At 32.5% G+C, this 19,558-nt stretch overlaps 1 protein-coding gene across 1 annotated transcript in view; it reads right to left on the bottom strand.

Moving 5' to 3' along the window:
* Positions 1-19,558, bottom strand: part of LOC101670523 (eyes shut homolog) — an 858,786-nt gene that overhangs the window by 691,480 nt on the left and 147,748 nt on the right. The window contains 1 exon segment of the mRNA XM_045069380.1: positions 8,927-9,183. Coding sequence (XP_044925315.1) covers positions 8,927-9,183 — 257 coding nt within the window.

Raw genomic sequence — 19,558 nt, 5'->3', positions numbered from 1 at the left:
TGTATCTAAAATAACAGAAGATAGAGAAGATCCCACTTTCTGAGGGATACAGAAAAGTGCATTTTTTCCTCTGTTGCATTTTTGGCTGCTATTTTGTAATACTTTTTAGAGTTAGTCAGCATTTTTGAAGCTTATACAGATTAGAAATCTCCTTAGAAATACCCTGACAGCAAGAAAATCCATGTTATCTTCTATGCATAAAAATGATCATTCTGGAGAGGCACTTTCCTTTCAATAGCGCTTGGGAGCTTGTTTAAATAATGTAGCAGCAGAATGAAATTTTCAGATAAATTATAAAAGTACAAAAATATAAAGAATTATGAAATGGCTACCCACAGAAAAATTATTAATAGGAAATTTTGTAAACATACAAATATGAGTGGCATAGCAATTTGAATTGTGAGTCCAGAAGTAATTTAGTTCCTAAGGCAAAGAGAATGAAATTTGGGAACTACATAGTTTAACTTATGACAGTATACAGAAAAGTCAGGAAGAAAAATTCCCCAGCTACTGCTGGAGCTTAACACATCTTGTAACAATATTCTGGGCGATGATGTCATGGACTACTTTGGCCTCTACCCACGATGAGTTTGCCGGGACTAGCAAAAAATGCTTCCTGGGATACAGGCAACCCGGGAACCAAAAGAAATTTCTGACCTACCCCAAATATTCTCCCCAACCATTTCTTTATTATGTCTATTGGATATCATAAATACAGAAAATACTAAGTTAGATTTTACAGCCAGTAAATTAATTCTACTTGGAACAATGTTATTTCCATACCTCTACCTCTATATAATAAAATATGTTTATTTCAATCTTTGTTTTTATATATTCTCATTCTGCTATTGCTCAGTTGTTTAATAATTAAAATTACTATACAGTATGTATGTATCATACTTCCAAATTAACAATCTAGTCCTTATATATTATCTCAATCTCTGCCAAATGTAGACATGTCCTACTGTCATTTGTTATTTCTTGTTTTGGGTACCTGTTAATTCAATAAGCTTTTAAAAAACTCAGTTTCATTCCATTAGTCCTTCAAGTATTATATTTTCTAAGCCCCAAGGCAAAATTATTGACTATTTATTGACATCAAGTCAGAATCTTGGTTGAATTAAAAATAGAATTTCTACATCTTTTGAATTAAAAATTAGGACCTAGAAACCCATGGAAATATATAAATATCTTCAACACTTAACATATAATGTCTTTAATACCAATAAAAATACATTATCCCTAATAAGTAAAAATAATTCTTTAAAAGAACTAAGAATGCTTTGAGTGAAAAGAAAAAGAAAAATATCAAAATAAGTTGTCAGTAACATGCTGACATTTATTTATGGTGTGCAGCTTCACAGTGAAATTTAAATTCTTTGTGGCCATGGGCTTCTTCATATTTGATGCAATTTAAAATAGCTAGTGGGGTTTTGTTTTGTTTTTTGTTGTTATTATTGTTTGGATGGCTGCCAGTTTGTTAGCTGGTTTATTGATTTTTTTTTTTTAACTTCAATGGGAAAATGTAAAAAAAAAAGAAAAAAAAAGAGATTAAGTTTGGACCAGCTAAAGGACTCACGCTCTAGTAATATTATCACCTCCCATTAATACACTGGATTTCTTTCAGGAAACTCAAGATCCATTCAGTAGTTCTAACATTTGAGGTAAGTAGACAAAGGGAAGATGGACTGTCAACCTATATAATAGGGAAACTGAAAAAGAAGTAAGATGCTTTATAGAGATTACTGTCCCTATCTGAAACAAGACCAAAAGCCATTTCTCCTTTCGCTACTTTGGTCCAGAATGGGTCAACTTCATGGTTATACTTTTACTGCCATGTGCTTTGGAATACTCCACAGTATAAAAATGAGCTCAGCATAAATAATAAATATCTCAATACAAATATCTCATGTTAAGATGAATATACTGGGTCATTTCCCTTGAGAAGTTAATTTGTACTACTTCTGATGAAAAGCTGCTAATCTTCCTTATTACAAGATCGCTATTTTATAACACTTTAATATAAATGCTTGACCTTTAGAAATCCAGTTCTTTTGGAGAAAATCCCCGATGTGCTTACAATTAGAACCAATGTTGAATATTTTGTGTTGCCAGATCACTAATTAAATTCCTGCACATAACCTTTTTCTTTCTGAAATGCAACATTTAGTAAATTATTTTATAATTATGCAAACATTGTTTTGCATATTGTTTGCATTTTAATGAGTTTAGGGGAAACCACAATTTAGAATGAAATCAGAATCTGAAAGAAAAGGTGTACTAAAGCTAAAAAAGCTGCCATCTAATCCTCATGACACATACTACTTTCAGCGAGGCTGTAATTCTTTTACCATTTTAAATTTCCATATTTTCTGGGTTTTTTTTTTCAGTTTTTGAAGAAGTTTAAATATAAACCCATGAAGGACAGAATAAGAATCTTCCAGAGTGAAGAGGAACTGTCCTCTTTCCCACAGCTTTTTAATATTATCTCTCAAATATGTGTCTGTGGCTCCTGTCTTCTATTTGGTTAAAAGAGCCTTCAGTAAGCTCAAAGCCTAAGGATCAATGTAGACAGAAGTATAATTCCCATCATAATTCCCTTGATTTCAGTAGTATTTCAATCACATGAATAGAGCAGTATATTAGTAACATGCTAAATATATATTAATTGTTTAATTTAAGGCAATTTTGTGACAGAATTACCTAAAAATATTTGAATTTCTTATTTTGTCAAACATTTTGATCTCACGCTCATTTTCTATTCTTTAGAATATAATCAGTATACATAAGCCTCAAGCTTGCATATAAGAGAATATTATAAGTAAACACCTGGCTCAAGTCGTGGCATGACTCATGTGACACATTTGGTATCTCAGTTGTCTGAGCCTTTTGCTAAATTTTCTGTGCCATGATGTGCTTTATAAAATAAAATACATGAACCAATAAATAGGAGTAAAATATACTATAAGACAAGCAATATCACATGATAGACATGTAGATGACAGATACACACATGCACATATATGTATATGCATGTGTGTGTATTTTATATATATGTAAAATCAGCAAAGACATACATCTTTAAGTACATCACTACCCAAGACATTTAATTTGTAGTCATAGTCACTTCATTCATTTAACTCATCTACTGATCTCTTATTATATCTTTTAGGTACAAACATGAAATAAATGTATATTTAGGCAAACAAAAAATGGAGAATTCATCACAGCAGAAATGCTTACAATAATATGCTAAATAGTGATTTTCATACATATGGTAAGAGAAGGCCATTGGAAGCCTGGAAGTATACGAAGGAAATAACAACAATAAAAGACCAAAATGAAGGTAAATCAAAATAAATATTGTCTATATAAAATGATAACAATAGTGTCATGCACAGTTTTAAGTATTTGCAAAACAACATATTCAAAACTAAACACTTATCTGGAGGGTAAATGTGGCAAAAGTGTGTAAGGCCTACGCATTTCCTGAAACATGATACAAACACTAATTTATATTAAAATACGTTAAACTAATTAAAATGATGTAATCTGTAGGGTAAGCATCTAAGAAGAGCAAAAGTATATTTAAGAGGAATAAATAGAATAAGAAAATACATAATTAACCAAAAGAATATAGGAAGGGAGAAAAAATGTATTAGAGAACATACAAAACAAATGGAAAACAAATAATGTAGGGACATATTTCAATCCAAGTACAAAATAAAATAATTATGTGAAACATAAATGAACTAAAATCTCCATATAAAAGACAAAACCAAAAGTAATACTAGACAAAGGAGTATCCCAGAAATAGGTATTAAAAAGGAAAATATATTTATTTTATAAAAATATGATTTATAAGATAAACTGAAGTTTGGGAATATAAAACATGGCACAGCATAACATACTTTGAGCTACACAAGACAGTCCCAATTAAAAAAGCAAAATTTTAGAACTACTTGGAAATTATTAGAAAAAAAAACTGACATGAGGACCTCTAACTTATTTTTATTGCATGTATATATATGTGTCCATTTCATATGTATGTTTATACCTATGAAAGCATACAGGGAAGTGAATCCAACATTTTGCTACACATCAAAACCATATGGGAGTCTGGTGTACAGAGTGAAAGATTTTTGTTCTTCAACACTACTTTCAAACACTTGAATATGCTACACTTGAGGTGGCACTAAAAATCTCTCTTCCTCAAAAATCTCTTGAGATTATTTTTCTCCAACCTGATATGAAAATCATAGGAAAGAAATTTTAAAAAATATACACAAATTTTATTATTTCTAAATATCCAACTACTATTCTAAAAGAATTATCATATGTTAAGCCACTATGAACCCAATATTCATTACTTTTGCCCTCAAGGCACACACTGCTAACAAATTACAAGAAATTATTACAAATTATAAAAGACTTCACAGTAGGGATTTTTCTCAGGAACTTTCCCTTGAGCCTACCAGTAGCTACCAGTAATCCTCTACAGTTAGGTAAACTATAAAAATAATTTCATTTCTCTGTATGTTTTCAACATAAAAAGGAAAATGAATGCAGTAAGGGGCACCTGGGTGGCTCAGTGGGTTAAAGCCTCTGCCTTCAGCTCAAGTCATGATCCCAGGGTTCTGGGATCAAGCACCACATCGGGCTCTCTGCTCAGCAGGGAGCCTGTTTCCCCAGCTCTCTCTCTGCCTGCCTTTCTGCCTACTTTCGATCTCTGTCTGTCAAATAAATAAATAAAATATTTTAAAAAAAATGATGCAGTAACATTGGAAATTAAGAACCAAAGAATAAACAAAATTTCCAAGTAACTTAGAAATCTTATCTTCAAACACCATATTGACTCACAGACAAAGCTGGAAATCAAGCATGAAATAAGTCTACTTAGAAAGCAGTAAAACTAAAAAAATAAATAATAAAAACCTGTATATCGAATTTCTAAACTACAGGCGAAATAATACCCCAAGTAAAATCTATAGCTCTAAAAGTTCGCCATTAAATAACAAATTAACTAAAGATTACAAAGAATCAAAAATTAAATAATAAAAAGAGCAAGACCTTGTGATGTTTCCTAAAGCTAAAGAAAGGAATTCTATTGTTAAATATATAAAATACTAAATATAAAGCAGAAAACTTGAGAATTTTAAGTTTATGAATAGTAAGGTCCTCGAAAATAACAACTGTATTAAACTACAGCTAATCAGAAAACACACATGCATATGTAAAAATCAAGATAAAATTGAAAAATTAACATTAAGTCAGATAAAATTATTATTATATGAAAATTACAATTCAAAGCCATTAATATTAATAACTAAATCAAGTCACATAACTTAGTAAAATAACTCAATAAAACCCTGGAAAGTGATGACAAATTTTTAAAAAGAAATAATCTTCCTAAGACTAATATTTAAATTATTAGTTATTTGCAATAAAAATAAGGAATTTTTATAACTTTCAATTTTATTTTAAATATTTCAAGGTGCAGAGTAAAAAGGAATGTCTTTCATGTCTTTGTATAAAGTAAGCATAAATGTGTAAGACTGAAAACAAAACTGCTAAAAATACATATAAAAGACCAATTTGTGAATGCATGTATATATTCAAAATTTATTTAAATTTAAATTAAAAAATTATAAAAATAAAAGTAAATGTTATTGTACTAAATGGCTATTATGCAATATTATTACTTCACCTCCTATTAAGATTTTTTAATTAGAAATGAAAGATTCCACCTTATTTATTATCTGTTCAATATCAAGCTGAGACTTTAAAAAGAAAAGAAAGTTGTCATGGGGAGGGTAGAGAACCACAGAGCTGTGCAAGTCAAATTTATAAGACTATAGCAGAGAAGAAGTTTGCTTTTAAGATAGAGGCCCTTACTATATAATCAGCTGAGAAGAAAGCAGACTGCTAAGGAGGCTTAGCTCAGGCCCACTTTATTTATTTTTTATTTTATTTATTTATTTATTTATTTATTTATTTATATTTATTTTTTTTTAAATTTTTTTAAGGCCCATTTTAAATATGGGAAAGCTGGGCCTAATTGTCAAGAACTACTTGGATCCTCCTGCTAACCAAAGAGCTTCCTAGCCTTTCCCTGTACCAAAACAACCATAAGAGGAGGAAAAGGAGAATTTGGTTACTTAAGTCAAGGGCAGGAGAAACCCAAAATATTTTAAATAAAGACAAAGATAACTCAAGAATTTATCCAACTAGCTCACAGCTCTTATTTTGACTATAAGCCATTTTAGAAACCAGCAATGTTGAAAGTGTCAAACTGACAAGGAAAAAAATTAACTAAAAATAAAATTTTTATTCCATTACTAAAATATCATAGATATGAATAACAAGATAATTTGAAAAAGGCTATTGCCTGAAAAAAACCCACTGGAATTACTCCCAGATTTTAAAATCTCTAGACAACTTCAGATAATCACACTGGAATTAAGTTTAAATCATGTAAGTTCCACCCAAGTATATGGTCTTCCCATATGATGACATCATCTTGCTCAAGAAGTTAATGCTCACCAGGAGAATAGACTAGATGGGTTCCTCACACTGTGCTGAGTGACAGCTCTCACTTGAAGCTGAATTTTACATTTTCGTATCCATACCAACCTTCTTCACGAATATAATAGGCTGGAAGAGCAGTTCTCTGAGTGTGGTTCATGATCCAGCAGCATCAGCATATCCCAGACCTACTGAGCCCCAGAATTGCTGAATGAGAAACATCTAAGATAGGGCTGACACTCTGAGGTTTAACATCCAGGCGATTCTCATGAGCATTCAAGTTTATGATCTCCTGGGCCAAATATACAGGGACAACATTTAACCTAGAAGTTTGCATATAAGGCTGAAAACTCCCCCCAAAAGTGATGGGATAAAGAAAGAAGTGATTATACTTATGAAAGGTATGGGAATATTACCTTATACATTTCTATAGGAAACACATGAGTTCATAGATGGAGGTGGTGAAGCTAGATTAAGGGGATAAAAGAGAGGGGGTAGAAACCAGATGGCAGAGGAGAAAAGGAAAGGAGAAATAAAAAAAATAAAGGGAAAAAAATAAAGGGAAAGAAACTAGGTAGAAGAGGAGAGACTGGATAGAGGAAAACTCCAGATGAAGGGAGAGAGAATGGACATGTGGAGAAGCCAGACAGAGGGAGAGAAAGAGGTGGAAGAGAAAAGGGGCACTGATTTTAAATTGCTGCCCAAATATTCTGCTTTCAGTGGGATTAACTGTGCAACTTTGGGAAAGTTGAGACTAATCAGTTTCTTCACATTTCACTGCATGAAGACTTTAAAGGTAGACTGAATATTTAGATATGAGGAAACCCACAGAGTTCTTTGCAATTCAGTAGAAACAGAGAGACTTCATAGGAGATATAGGCCTGCTTCATAATACAGGCTTGTAAATCTTAAATTGGGTTTAATTTTTTATCCCCAACTGAAGAGTGAGTCATACCGATTTTCTACAATATGTCAGTGAGTGCTACATGTGGTTTAACTATATAGTGTGTGTATGTGTGTGTATATATACACATAAATACAAATGTAATGATTATATAATTTATAGCCAATATACATCTTGATATATAAAATGACAGGGTGCTCGCTGATTATTTGTGCACATATACATATGTACATATGCACACAGACTATAAAAATATAAAAGGACATTTTCTCTTAGTAATGGTATTAAGAGGAGTTAAATTCTATCCTTTATTCCATTTTATGTACACTTAATGCTTAATATATTTTCACTAAATTTTGGACGATATCCTGTTTATAAAACAGGTGTATGTATGTATTTGTTTTTCCCTAAGGCAGATACCTATGTTTCAACAACACTAGCACCTTTTATGCTATTTTATTTTTACGAAGAACATGTTTGAAATGTGAAATTTGAAGTAATGGGACAACCTTTTTAGCAAGCTTACCAAAATTCGTACACTCAAATATATTTTCATTAAAAAAAAAAGAACAAAAAAAAGAAACTAATCTAGATAGCCATACATTTATTCCAATAATATTGCCATTCTATTCTTGAAACTTACCTTTTTCAATTGCTTCTAAAACCTTCAGGATATTACTTTAAATATTAAATAGATAAAAATATTTTTCATTTTACGATGGAAATGCAAATAATGTTTAGAGTTGGGTCTGCTTAATAAAAGGGGATATCAAGTTGCACAGAACTTTTTTTTATTATTTTATATAAAGTTTAGGTGTAATTTAAAAGTGACAGTATTATTTTATTCTGTGTGGCCTCCATACTGCTTTTTATAAAGCAATTAAAATAGTCCTGAAATTATTATTAATAATCATTTCAGTGTAAGAACAAGCACATAATCTCAAACAACATAAATGTGAATGCTTAATTTGTTATATTTTTAAATCAAAGGATGCCTTTTACTACACAGCAACTGTGAGTATCATCTTCTGTGACTTTACAGAGGATATAGTATGTTTGTACTTTTATGGAATATTTTTAATCTTACTAATGGAGCATTAAACTGACCTGGAAAATACAGAATTAAGTTTTAGTTTTAATCTAAGCACTCAGTGTGCCTGGCAGCCAAACAGGAGGTTGAAGGGCAATATCATAGCTGTTTAGGTGAAATTATTGAGAGGTTAAGGCTGCCTGTTCTTCTCCTCAGAACTTTGACATATATATCACAGTCTCTACAGTTCAGCCTGGCCTTTTTAGCCTCATTTGCATGAGCCAAGGCTGTATAGTCAGCAATGTAACTGCCCAAAGAACCAATCCTATTAGTCCAAGTGAAGATATTTCTTCTTTGCTAAATGAGAAAGCAGGCTACAATACCAATCATTAGATACATTTTGAAAAATATTAAATACATGTATTATCATTAGCCCCTAGAGAATTTGATTTCTCAGAAATACTTGCCTGTAAATCCTGGGATACATTTGCAGTAGAAATAGCCACTTAAATGTATACCGGTTGCTTCATTTTTGCAGGGCACAGATTTACAATCTTCAGTTTCTATTTCACAGATGTTTCTTTCAGATCTTTGCGGACAGCTACAGTTGCAGTTGTGCAAATGGACCAAGCAGAAGCCATGCACTGATGTACTCTGGTTTCCTAAGCAATCTTCAACACTGAGGTTATAGAATCCGTCCATGTAAACAGGAGAACAGCTGCATCTGCAACATGCAAAAACAAAAAATCCAATTAGTTATAAAATTTAAATATATATTCATTTAAATACATAGGATAGCAATACCATAGATATGGTTGTGGGCACACTTTTAAAATATTCTTAGAGAAAATGTTGGTTCTTGGCAAAACTTAATATTGCTTATTGTACAGAGTGAGTAAAAAGAACTTTAGCAAAAGACAGACCTAGACTCAAACACAGGTTCTGCCACTAATTTCTATGTAACCTAGGATAGCGTCATTAACCTCCTGAGGCTAAATGACAAGGTTAATGTTTGTCAGAATTTCTGTGAAAATCTGCAGTGTGAGAGCCTGACAATTAGCTTTTTGATTGCAAGGTGAATGCTCAACATAAACTTTTGAGTGTCAGGCATTCATTTCAAAGATATTTATCCTGAATAAACACACTGCCAGCTACATAAATAGATGAAGAGCCAGCCTGACCCACCTGAAGTTCCCCTTTTTACAAAACCTTGGTTGACCTAGATAACCGACCTTATGCGTGACCTTTCTTTTCCCTTCCTGCTCTTTAACTTCCGTTGGCTGGCGTGTTTTAAGAGTGTATTTATTTATTTGACAGACAGAGATCACAGGTAGGCAGAGAGGCAGGCAGAGAGGGGGAGGGGTAAGCAGGCTCCCCGCTGAGCAGAGAGCCTGATGCAGGACATGATCTAAGCATCCTGGGATCATGACCTCAGCTGAAGGCAGTGGCCTTAACCCACTCAGCCACCCAGGCGCCCCAGCTGGCGTGGTTTAAATTCACCAACAGAGTGAATCCGAGAAACCCTAGGCACCAACTCCCCATCTCAATAAAGCCACAACTCTAGGTTTGCTCTCTTTTTACTTGATATTTAACCTGTGTGGCCTGCCCTGTTAGCGGGAACCCGAGATTAAAAGCGCAAAAAAAACAAAAAACAAAAAACAAAAGAAAAGCCCTTGCTCTTTCACTGAGGTGCACCTTGCAATCCTGAGAAAGAAAACAAAACAAAACACAGGAGACAGTCCTGCAACACTGGCTTGAGGAAATGCCTGTGTAGGGTCTCCAGAAGTTAGCACCGACCCTAGCAAGTGCCCCAGAATTCCCCACAGGTAGGTGAGTGTCCCAGGCATTGGCAGCCAGCGACAAGTGGGTGACGAGCACCCCAGGCATTCCTAATCAATAGCATTACTATCGACAGCCTGAGAGAAGCACAAAACAAATTTGAAATATTTAACCTCATGCCTAAGAGAAATGGGGTTTTAATTAATAACAGTTTCTATTGAAAGTATCCATTCATTCATTTCGACATTCATTCCTTAGATACAGATCTTTGTGTTTTCTATATAACTGGCATTGACCTAAACATACCAAACAAAGATTCTTGGGTCTTCTTTATAGATTAGGCACCACCTTTGGTAAAGTGGATTATGAGATGCTATCTTATTACAATTATACACTATATAATATGCACACATTATTCCTTTGCATATTGTATATACATGCACATAAAGCATCAGAAAAAGAACATGTGAGGTAAGAAAGAAACCTAAATCAAAGATAATCTTTGGTCTAAAGTATAGTGCTGTAATTTTGAAGTATCCTTCACCAACTATTCAAAGGACACTTAAGATAATCATATAAACATGTCAATGAGTGGAGAAGAGCAATGTCAAATTACTTTGCTTGTTATTATTAGTGAAAATTAACCTACTGAACCTAAGTCATTACACTCATAAATTTATATGATGGTAGGTGTTTGGAGCCAGCAAGAATGTTAAGGGTCGATTAGTTCAAACCTTTCTTCTTGTAGTTGTGAGAAACTTAGCCATTTAATGCAATTTGCCAAGGATCACTGAGATTGTTAATGGCAGTCAGGATAGTTGATGCTTTGATATATTCAAAGCACTGGCCTTGGAATGGGAACCTTGATTCTAATTCTTCTCTAACTTATTTAGAAGTTTTTGTGCCCTAGTTTTCTCATCTGTAAAATTATCAGTACTACATCTATTCCACAGAAGAGGATTAAGTGTGTTCATTACTGGGCAGGTAAGGCTGATACCAACCATATCATATGTGTATATTTTAACTTGAAATAAAGTTATTGAATACGGGCATGGCAGCGATAAATGGAGAATGATTATAGTAGTTTCTTTTTAGAAATTCAAGTAGGATGATATGATTTTCCAATATGGTTAAAAAATTCTAATACACTTTTGAATAAAACATAGTATGTCCTTGATCAACATGAAAGTTTCATTCCTGGAAAATTCAATGATTATTAAAATTTTATAAAAATATTTTGTGTCACTGTGTAAAATGAAGTTAAGATATTGGCTCAGATAGTTATAAAAAGGTTTTATATCCACATTAATGTATGCTGGGACTTTTGGAAATTGTGCAAACCGTGGAACACTCTTTGTTGTTCATGGAATCATTGTGTGCATTGAAAGATTTATAACATTCATTGTCCATCACTTACCTTCTAAATGTTAGCTGTTTCAACCAATTATACTGAATATTAGAATGGCCCAGAGGGGCACCTAGGTGGCTCAGTGGGTTAAGCCTCTGCCTTAGGTCATGGTCTCAGGGTCCTGGGATCCAGCCCTGCATTGGGCTCTCTGCTCTGTAGGGAGCCTGCTTCCCACCCCCACCCCGCCTGCCTCTCTGCCTACTTGTGATCTCTGTCTGGCAAATAAATAAATTAAATCTTAAAAAAAAAAAAAAGACCCTTGAATCCAAAATGTCCCCAGAATATAAGACCATCTCTTTGAAAAATCATTGACCTAAATAAATTTCTCCAGTTTACTAAAGCACACAACCAATCATGTGCAAGTTTGTGGAGCATTTTGTCATCCCAATTAATAATATGCATGTAAATGCTGGTATACATGCATATATGGATACCTAGTTCTAAGATAAATTGCTATTAAATTAAAAGCTTTTCAGTGATAAATACATCAATTTTGTTAGAAAAGAAAGTCAAGGAAAGTATAGGGGTCAGTTTGAATCGTACTTAAGTTTGAGACAAGACTGAAAGAATAAAGCAAAACATGTCAGTGAAAACATTATCTCATATATAAATATTGTGATTTAAATTTTTTCATCATTTAGTATTTTAATGGAAAAATATTCTAGGTAGAGATGAAATTAAGGATATCACTCTATCTATTTACCCTAAATCCTAGGATTATGATCCATATGGCTGATATACAGTGGATGCTCCATTAATATTGTTTGATTACATAATCATCACATGTATTTTAAAATTGAATAATGTTCAAGAGAAAGGTCATCTTAAAAGTTCTGAATAAATAGCTTCATGAAATTCTAAGTTTTAGGAGATAATTTGAAAAGTAATACCAAAAGGTTAGACTTATAAAAAGCTATTTAGATATAATGAAGTAAAATAAAAAATCTGGTCCAGATAGCACAAAGTCATATAACATGTATACATTTTTTATTGTTTGACATATAAAAGTAAAGCATGAAAATTCATAGAGCCTGAAGCTATAATATAGTCAAACTTTGACTCTATACCATAACATATGCATTGGTTTGCACCCGAAAGAAAAATACATATATATATGGGAGATAATTATGTATACATTAGCTAAGTTTCAACCCAAACTATAATTGAAACTAATTATACAAAAGTACTTCCTTTAATGAATTTATTATAATTAACTTTTGGCATGGAAATGGAAATTACAATGGTATCTACTTTAGAACTGCTTAAACAAATTAATGACCTCTATATCATTTTACTATAAAGCTTAAAGAAACAAGGTTATCTCATTTTCCAGGGGACAATAAAAAGGGAAAGAAAGGGGCGGCTGGGTGGCTCAGTGGGTTAAAGCCTCTGCCTTAGGCTTAGGTTGTGGTCCCAGGGTTCTGGAATCGAGCCCCGCATCGGGCTCTCTGCTCAGCGGGGAGCCTGCTTCCTCCTCTCTCTGTCTCTGCCTGCCTCTCTGCCTACTTGTCTGTCAAATAAGTAAATAAAATCTTAAAAAAAAAAAAAAAGGAAAAATAAAAAAGGAAAAAAGAAAAAAATCAGGAAAAAATATATATATACATATATATGCATGTAAGTGCAATACAAAAAAGAATCCAGTCACTAAAGAAATGTTGTTTAGTAGCAGCAAGACTAACCAAAACAAAAACATATACACATACATAGGGACATACAAGAAACCATACTGATAGTAGTTCACGTTCCTTTTTTGTTTCTCTCCCTCTCCCACCCCCTCCGAAAATAAAATGTAACAAAACTTTTGCATGGGACTCAGGAAAGTTTGCTGTAACACACCCAAAATTAAAATTAGAGGCACCTGGGTCAGCTCAGCATCTGACTCATGGGTTTTGCTCAGGTCATGGCCTCATGGTTCCTAAGACCTAGCCCCCTATAGGCTCCAGGTTCAGGGGGAGGCCTCTTGAAGAGTGTCTCCTTCTGCTCCTCCCCCCTCTCACGTGTGCATGCATGTGTGTGTGCATGTGCTCTCTCTCTAAAATAAATAAATCTCAAAATAAACACAAAACAACACATTCAACTTCTTTTTTTTTTTTAAGACTTTATTTATTCACCTGACAGAGGGAGAGAGATCACAAGTAGGCAGAGAGGCAGGCAGAGAGAGAGGAGGAAGCAGGCTCCCCGCCAAGCAGAGAGCCCTAACGCGGGGCTCGATCCCAGGACCCTGGGACCACGACCCGAGCCGAAGGCAGAGGCTCAACCCACTGAGCCACCCAGGCACCCCACACATTAAATTTCTTAATTAAAAAGTCATCAATATCATGGCAAAAATAAAATAGTCTTAGAAATTAATAATTATCAGACTTCCTGGTTAATAGGTAATTTAAGAAAGCCATAATCAAAATATATTTCTGTGACAAATTCACATAAAGCTATATATATTATATAAGCCTCCTGGCTCTACAGAAATAGGATTTGTAGCTATACTTGATTTTATCATGGACTTCAAGATTTTACACTTTAAAATAGAACTTTTGCTTATAACTGAAAAATAGAGTCTTGGTTATATTTAGCATCTTATGGAAAATGTGAATTTTTAAAAAATAGCTCATAAAAGAAACAGGTTTATTTTAAAGTTCCCAGAAAGAAAGCCAGAAAATTCATTCCTATAACACAAACTACTTGTATGTTTAGAAAGTGGAAATAATAATTATTTTAGTAATATAAAAAGATATATTCTTTCTACATGATATAGAGTAACCATGAAATGTGTTCTGAGGAGACCATTAATTTATTTATGGATACCTGGGGTCAGGTATCAGATATCATTTTCACATTTTGCTCAATGTTTTCCAATTAGGGAATACTCAAATGTTTAATAAATATATGAATAAACAGATTTCATTTTGATATGATATTTCTGATTAGTACGGATTGGTGACTTGGTCATAAACTTAAGCTTCATAAATGGTTTGAAGCTGTGAACACTTCACAGTCTGGGCCTGGTGTTGCAAAGTTAATACCCCATAATTACAAAAACTATACCAAGTCCAGAGGCAAAATGACCAGTGAATTTTTTTTCCTCCCCTTAAAGGTTTTCCAAATTCCCCCCAAAAATGTTTTTGTACATTTTAGGTCAAAAATGTGGTGACACTCAAACCTGTGTAAAATACTTCATTTCCATTATGCCCCGTAAGCTGCATTCAGTAGAAAAATATTTATGATTAGCAACTATCAGTTAACATTATTATCACTGTTGTTACTGTTAGGGTCTTTTGTCATAAAGTAGTTCTTTAATTTAATATTATCACAGTACTATCATTGCTACAGTGCTATCATTGTTTTACTTTTAAAGTTGTATCTTGGGCGCCTGGGTGGCTCAGTGGGTAAAAGCCTCTGCCTTCACCTACGGTCATGATCCCAGAGTGCTGGGATCAAGCCCTGCATCGGGCTCTCCTCTTTCAGCAGGGAGCCTGCTTCCCCTCCTCTCTCTGACTACTTGTGATCTCTGTCTCGGAAATAAATAAATAAAATCTTTAAAAAAATAGAAAATAAATAAAAGTTGTATCTTGTGAGTTTCATTTTAAAAGTTTTCCATCCCAAAACTGCAAAAATATCTTCCTACATTTTTTTCAGTTGCATGGCAATTTTGCTTTTTAATTTGTTTCTGAACATATTCAGAGTTTGCTTCTACATAAAGTGTAAGGCTGCAGTCAGTTTTATTTACCATCTCATAGTGAACCATTTCCCCAATCCCTTCTACTAAAGAATCTGGTCAGTATATTCCCATTAAATTATGGGCAAATTTCCTTGTATATCAAGATCCTATTTGTACGTGTATTGTTCTCAGAGCCCTCTGTTGGTCCACTGATTGTTTTTACAGTGACACTATACGGATTTTATAGTTATCATAGCAGGTGTTACATGAAGTTACACCCGATAACTTCCTTTTCAAAGAAGAGTCAGCTGTTTATAAAATGTTATTATTTTGTATAGTTCTTGGAACTTGATTAGTTTCTAAAATAATAAGCAATATTATTGGTATAACATTCAATGGGTTAATTAACTTGATAAATTGGTATCTTGGCCAGATTAAGGTATACTATCTAAATCCATGGTTACATTTTAATGTGTTCACAACATCTATTATTTTATCTTTTTAATTAATTAATTGTGCAATAAACTTTGTTTTACAGAGAATATGAGCATATTTTTCAAGTTACTTCTAAGATTTTGCATATCTTGCTATTATAGTAGGTGATATATTACATAAAAATGTCTATATTTTGTGACTGGTATAGACACGGTTAATTTTATATAAAGAACTTGAGTTGTAAACTCTGCTAAGCTCTATTTTAGTACTGAGACAATGTCAAAAGCCATAACAATACTGATCATTTTTATAATTACAAAATTGTCTGAATATCACGAAAGTTAAGCATAAACAAAGAAACACAGAAAAAATAAAGTTATATCACAGAACAAAAATGTTTTTAATAAATAACTCCTGAAAATTATTTTTTCATTACATAAATATTTATTTAGTTCTACTGCATGTGTCATTTGTGACTGACTTCTTTCCCATAGCATAAGGTTTTCAAGGTGAATCCTTGAAACCTTGTAACCTATGTAACCAGGTATTAGTAATCCATACTTTCTTATTGCCGAATAATATTCCATGTATAAATATAACACATTTTATTTATCACTTGATAAACTTTTTCAAAGCACCTGTATGTATATTCCTCCAGCAGTATATGAGGGCTCCAATTTCTCCAAATTCTCACCAACACCAGTACTTTTTATTAATCTTTCTTTTTAATCATATTGACAATAGCACATGTTAACTGTTATGTTTTTTCATTTACATTTCCAGTCTTCTTTCATCATTAAACATAATGTAATTATGTTGCTCCTGCTGTTTCTGATTCTTCCTCTCTCTTTTCTTCTCCTCCTTCTTCTCCAGAATTCTTGATCAGGTTGAAGAACCTCCACTTTATTCTTCATTTTTTTATTGTTTTTATCATGAAAGTTTATTAGATTCTGTAAAATGTATCCCCCAACACTTCAACTATTGGAATTATGTGTTTTCCTTTTTTCCTGTTATTCTATTGACATATTATATTTACATTAATTAATTTAAGGATGTTAAAACATCCTTGTTAAAATTCCATGTTAAAGTATGAAAACCTTGTATTCCTATGATAAATTCCCCATGGTCATGATGCATAATTTTTTTATATGTTACTGCATTTGTTGTACTGTGACTATATTGAGGGATTTTGTGTTCAGATTAATAAGACATATTGGTCTGTAGTTTTCTTTTCTTGTGATGTCTTTGGTTTTGTTATCATTGTAACATTGGTCTAATAGAATAAGTTTAAAAATGTGTCCTCCTCATTTAGTTTTGAATGAGTTTGTGAATAATTTCTATTAATTCTGCTTCATTGTTTGCTAGCATTCCCCAGTGAAACCATTTAGGCCTGAATATTTCTTAGTGTGATTTTTTTTTATTTGTTTGTTGAATCACTAACTTAATCTTTTTGCTTATAATAAATATATTCAGATTTTCTATTTCTTTTGAGTCAATTCTAGTAGTTTGTATTTCTTTGGGAATGTCTCCATTTCATCACAGCTACCTACATTTTGAGATATACTGCTGTTCCTAGTTTTTTCTTATAATCTTTTTTCTTTCTGTAATTTATGTTTTATCTCTCTTGCTTTTAGTAATTTGAGTGTTCTCTCTGCTTTTCTTAGCATAGGTAAGTCCTATTCATTTTGTTAATCATTTCAAAAACAGATATATTTGCTTATACCCTATTTATTTAATTTCACTCTACAGTTTACGATTTTTCTCCTTTGGCTTGCTTTAGATTTAACTTTTTTCCTTTTCCATTATGTTAGGGTAGAAGTTTAGGATATTGATTAAGATCTTCTTTATTTTTAACATAGGCATTTACAGCTATAATTTTAATTCTAAATGCTGAATTGCCTATATCCCATGACTTTTGGTATGCCATATCTTTATTTTAATTAATATCAAATTATTTTTTTAATGTCCTCTGTACTTTCTTTTTGATTCACTGATTTATGTGGAGTGTGTTATTTAGTTTTCATATATTTGTAAATTACTGACTTGCTTGTTGGTTTTGATTCCTAATTTCAATCAATTGTGGTTAGAAAATATATCTTTTCTATTACTGTAATCCTCTTAAATATATTGTAGCTTATATTAACATATGACCTATCTTCGAAAATGTTCAATATGCATTAGAGAAGAATGCCAGTCTGCTACTGTTGAGTGGAACATTCTATAGATATCTGCCAGTTTTACCAGATTTATAGTGTTCTTCAAATTATTTTATATTTTTGTTCATCTACCAAACGTTATATCCACTACAGAAAGTGGAGTGTTGGAGTTTCAAACTGGTATTGTTGAATTGGCCATTTTTTTCTTTAATTCTGTCAGCTTTTATTTCATATATTTTGAGTCTCTGTTGTTAAGTGCATATATGTTTATAATTGCTTTATCTTCTCATGATTCCTTTGTCATTTTAAAATGTTGTTTCTTTTTTTTTCAATTAACCATTTTTTCTTTTAAAGTCTATTTTGTTCTAGCACTTTGAGAAATACCATTGGTATTTTGATTTGGGATGACGTTGAAAGCACAGATTGCTCTGGGCAGCATAGACATTTTAACAATGTTTATTCTTCTGATCCATGAACATGAAATGTTTTTCCACCCTTTTGTGTCTTCTTCAATTTCTTTCATGAGTGTTTTGTAGTTCTTAGAGTATAGATCCTTTACCTCTTTGGTTAGGTTTATTCTTAACCAATGGTTTTTTGATGCTATGACTAACATAACATAAGAAAATTTAAAAAAATTTAAAAACAAAACCAAGGAAGTCCATTTTTTCTGACATTAGTAGAGATACTCTAGCTTTCTACGTTTGCTGATTGAATGGTATGTCTTTTTCTAACCTTTTACTTTCAACCTATTTGTACATTTAAGTGCATAGTGTATGTTCTATAGATGGTATATATTGTCTATATTCAGAAATTATCTAACTTGAAAATCTTTGCCTTGGATTGGGTTTTTAACCCATTTTATTTTAATGTTATTTTTAACATAGTTGGATTTATGCTTATCATTCTCATTTATGTTAGCCTCATTTTTATGTTATTCTCATTTTTATTATGTTTTTTATCTCTTTTCTTCTGATGATACTTATCTCTCTTTTTTTTAAGATTTTATTTATTTATTTGACAGAGAGAGATCACAAGTAGACAGAGAGGCAGGCAGAGAGAGAGAGGGAAGCAAGCTCCCTGCTGAGCAGAGAGCCTGATGCGGGGCTCAGTCCCAGGACCCTGGGATCATGACGTGAGCCAAAGGCAGCGGCTTAACCCACTGAGCCACCCAGGTGCCCGATACTACTTAACTCCTAAGTAAATATTTTGTAGGGCAAATTTTTAGTATTTGTAATGCTGTTTTTACTACATTAGCTGAGTTATTTTCTTAATTGTTGCTCTGAAGGTTACCGTACACAACTTAACATATATCAGATCTACCACAGATTTAATCTATCACAGATACTAATTTAATTCTAGTGTGATATGTAAAAAGTATTACTGTAGGTCTTTCTGTATTCCTTATTTTTGTGCTAATGTTGTTATACATAATAAAATATACATTATATAAATAATATATAACTATATATGCATATGTTTGAGATATAAATGCCAATCATTTTAAAGAAAATGTTTGTATTAATTACTATAAAACAGTTCAGGAGGCTAAAAAAGAGGCTAAAATTGGCAAGGATGTGAAGAAAAAAGAACCCTCATGTACTGTTTGGTAAAGCCACCATGGAAAACAGTATGTAGGTTATAAAATACACACACACACACACACACC

Source organism: Mustela putorius, unplaced genomic scaffold (assembly GCF_011764305.1).
Source record: "Mustela putorius furo isolate JIRA1106 unplaced genomic scaffold, ASM1176430v1.1 tig00003927_pilon_pilon_pilon, whole genome shotgun sequence".
In the NCBI taxonomy this organism is placed as follows: Eukaryota; Metazoa; Chordata; class Mammalia; order Carnivora; family Mustelidae; genus Mustela; species Mustela putorius.
Note: the sequence above shows the minus strand (reverse complement) of the source record. Positions and strands in the feature narration are given on the sequence as shown.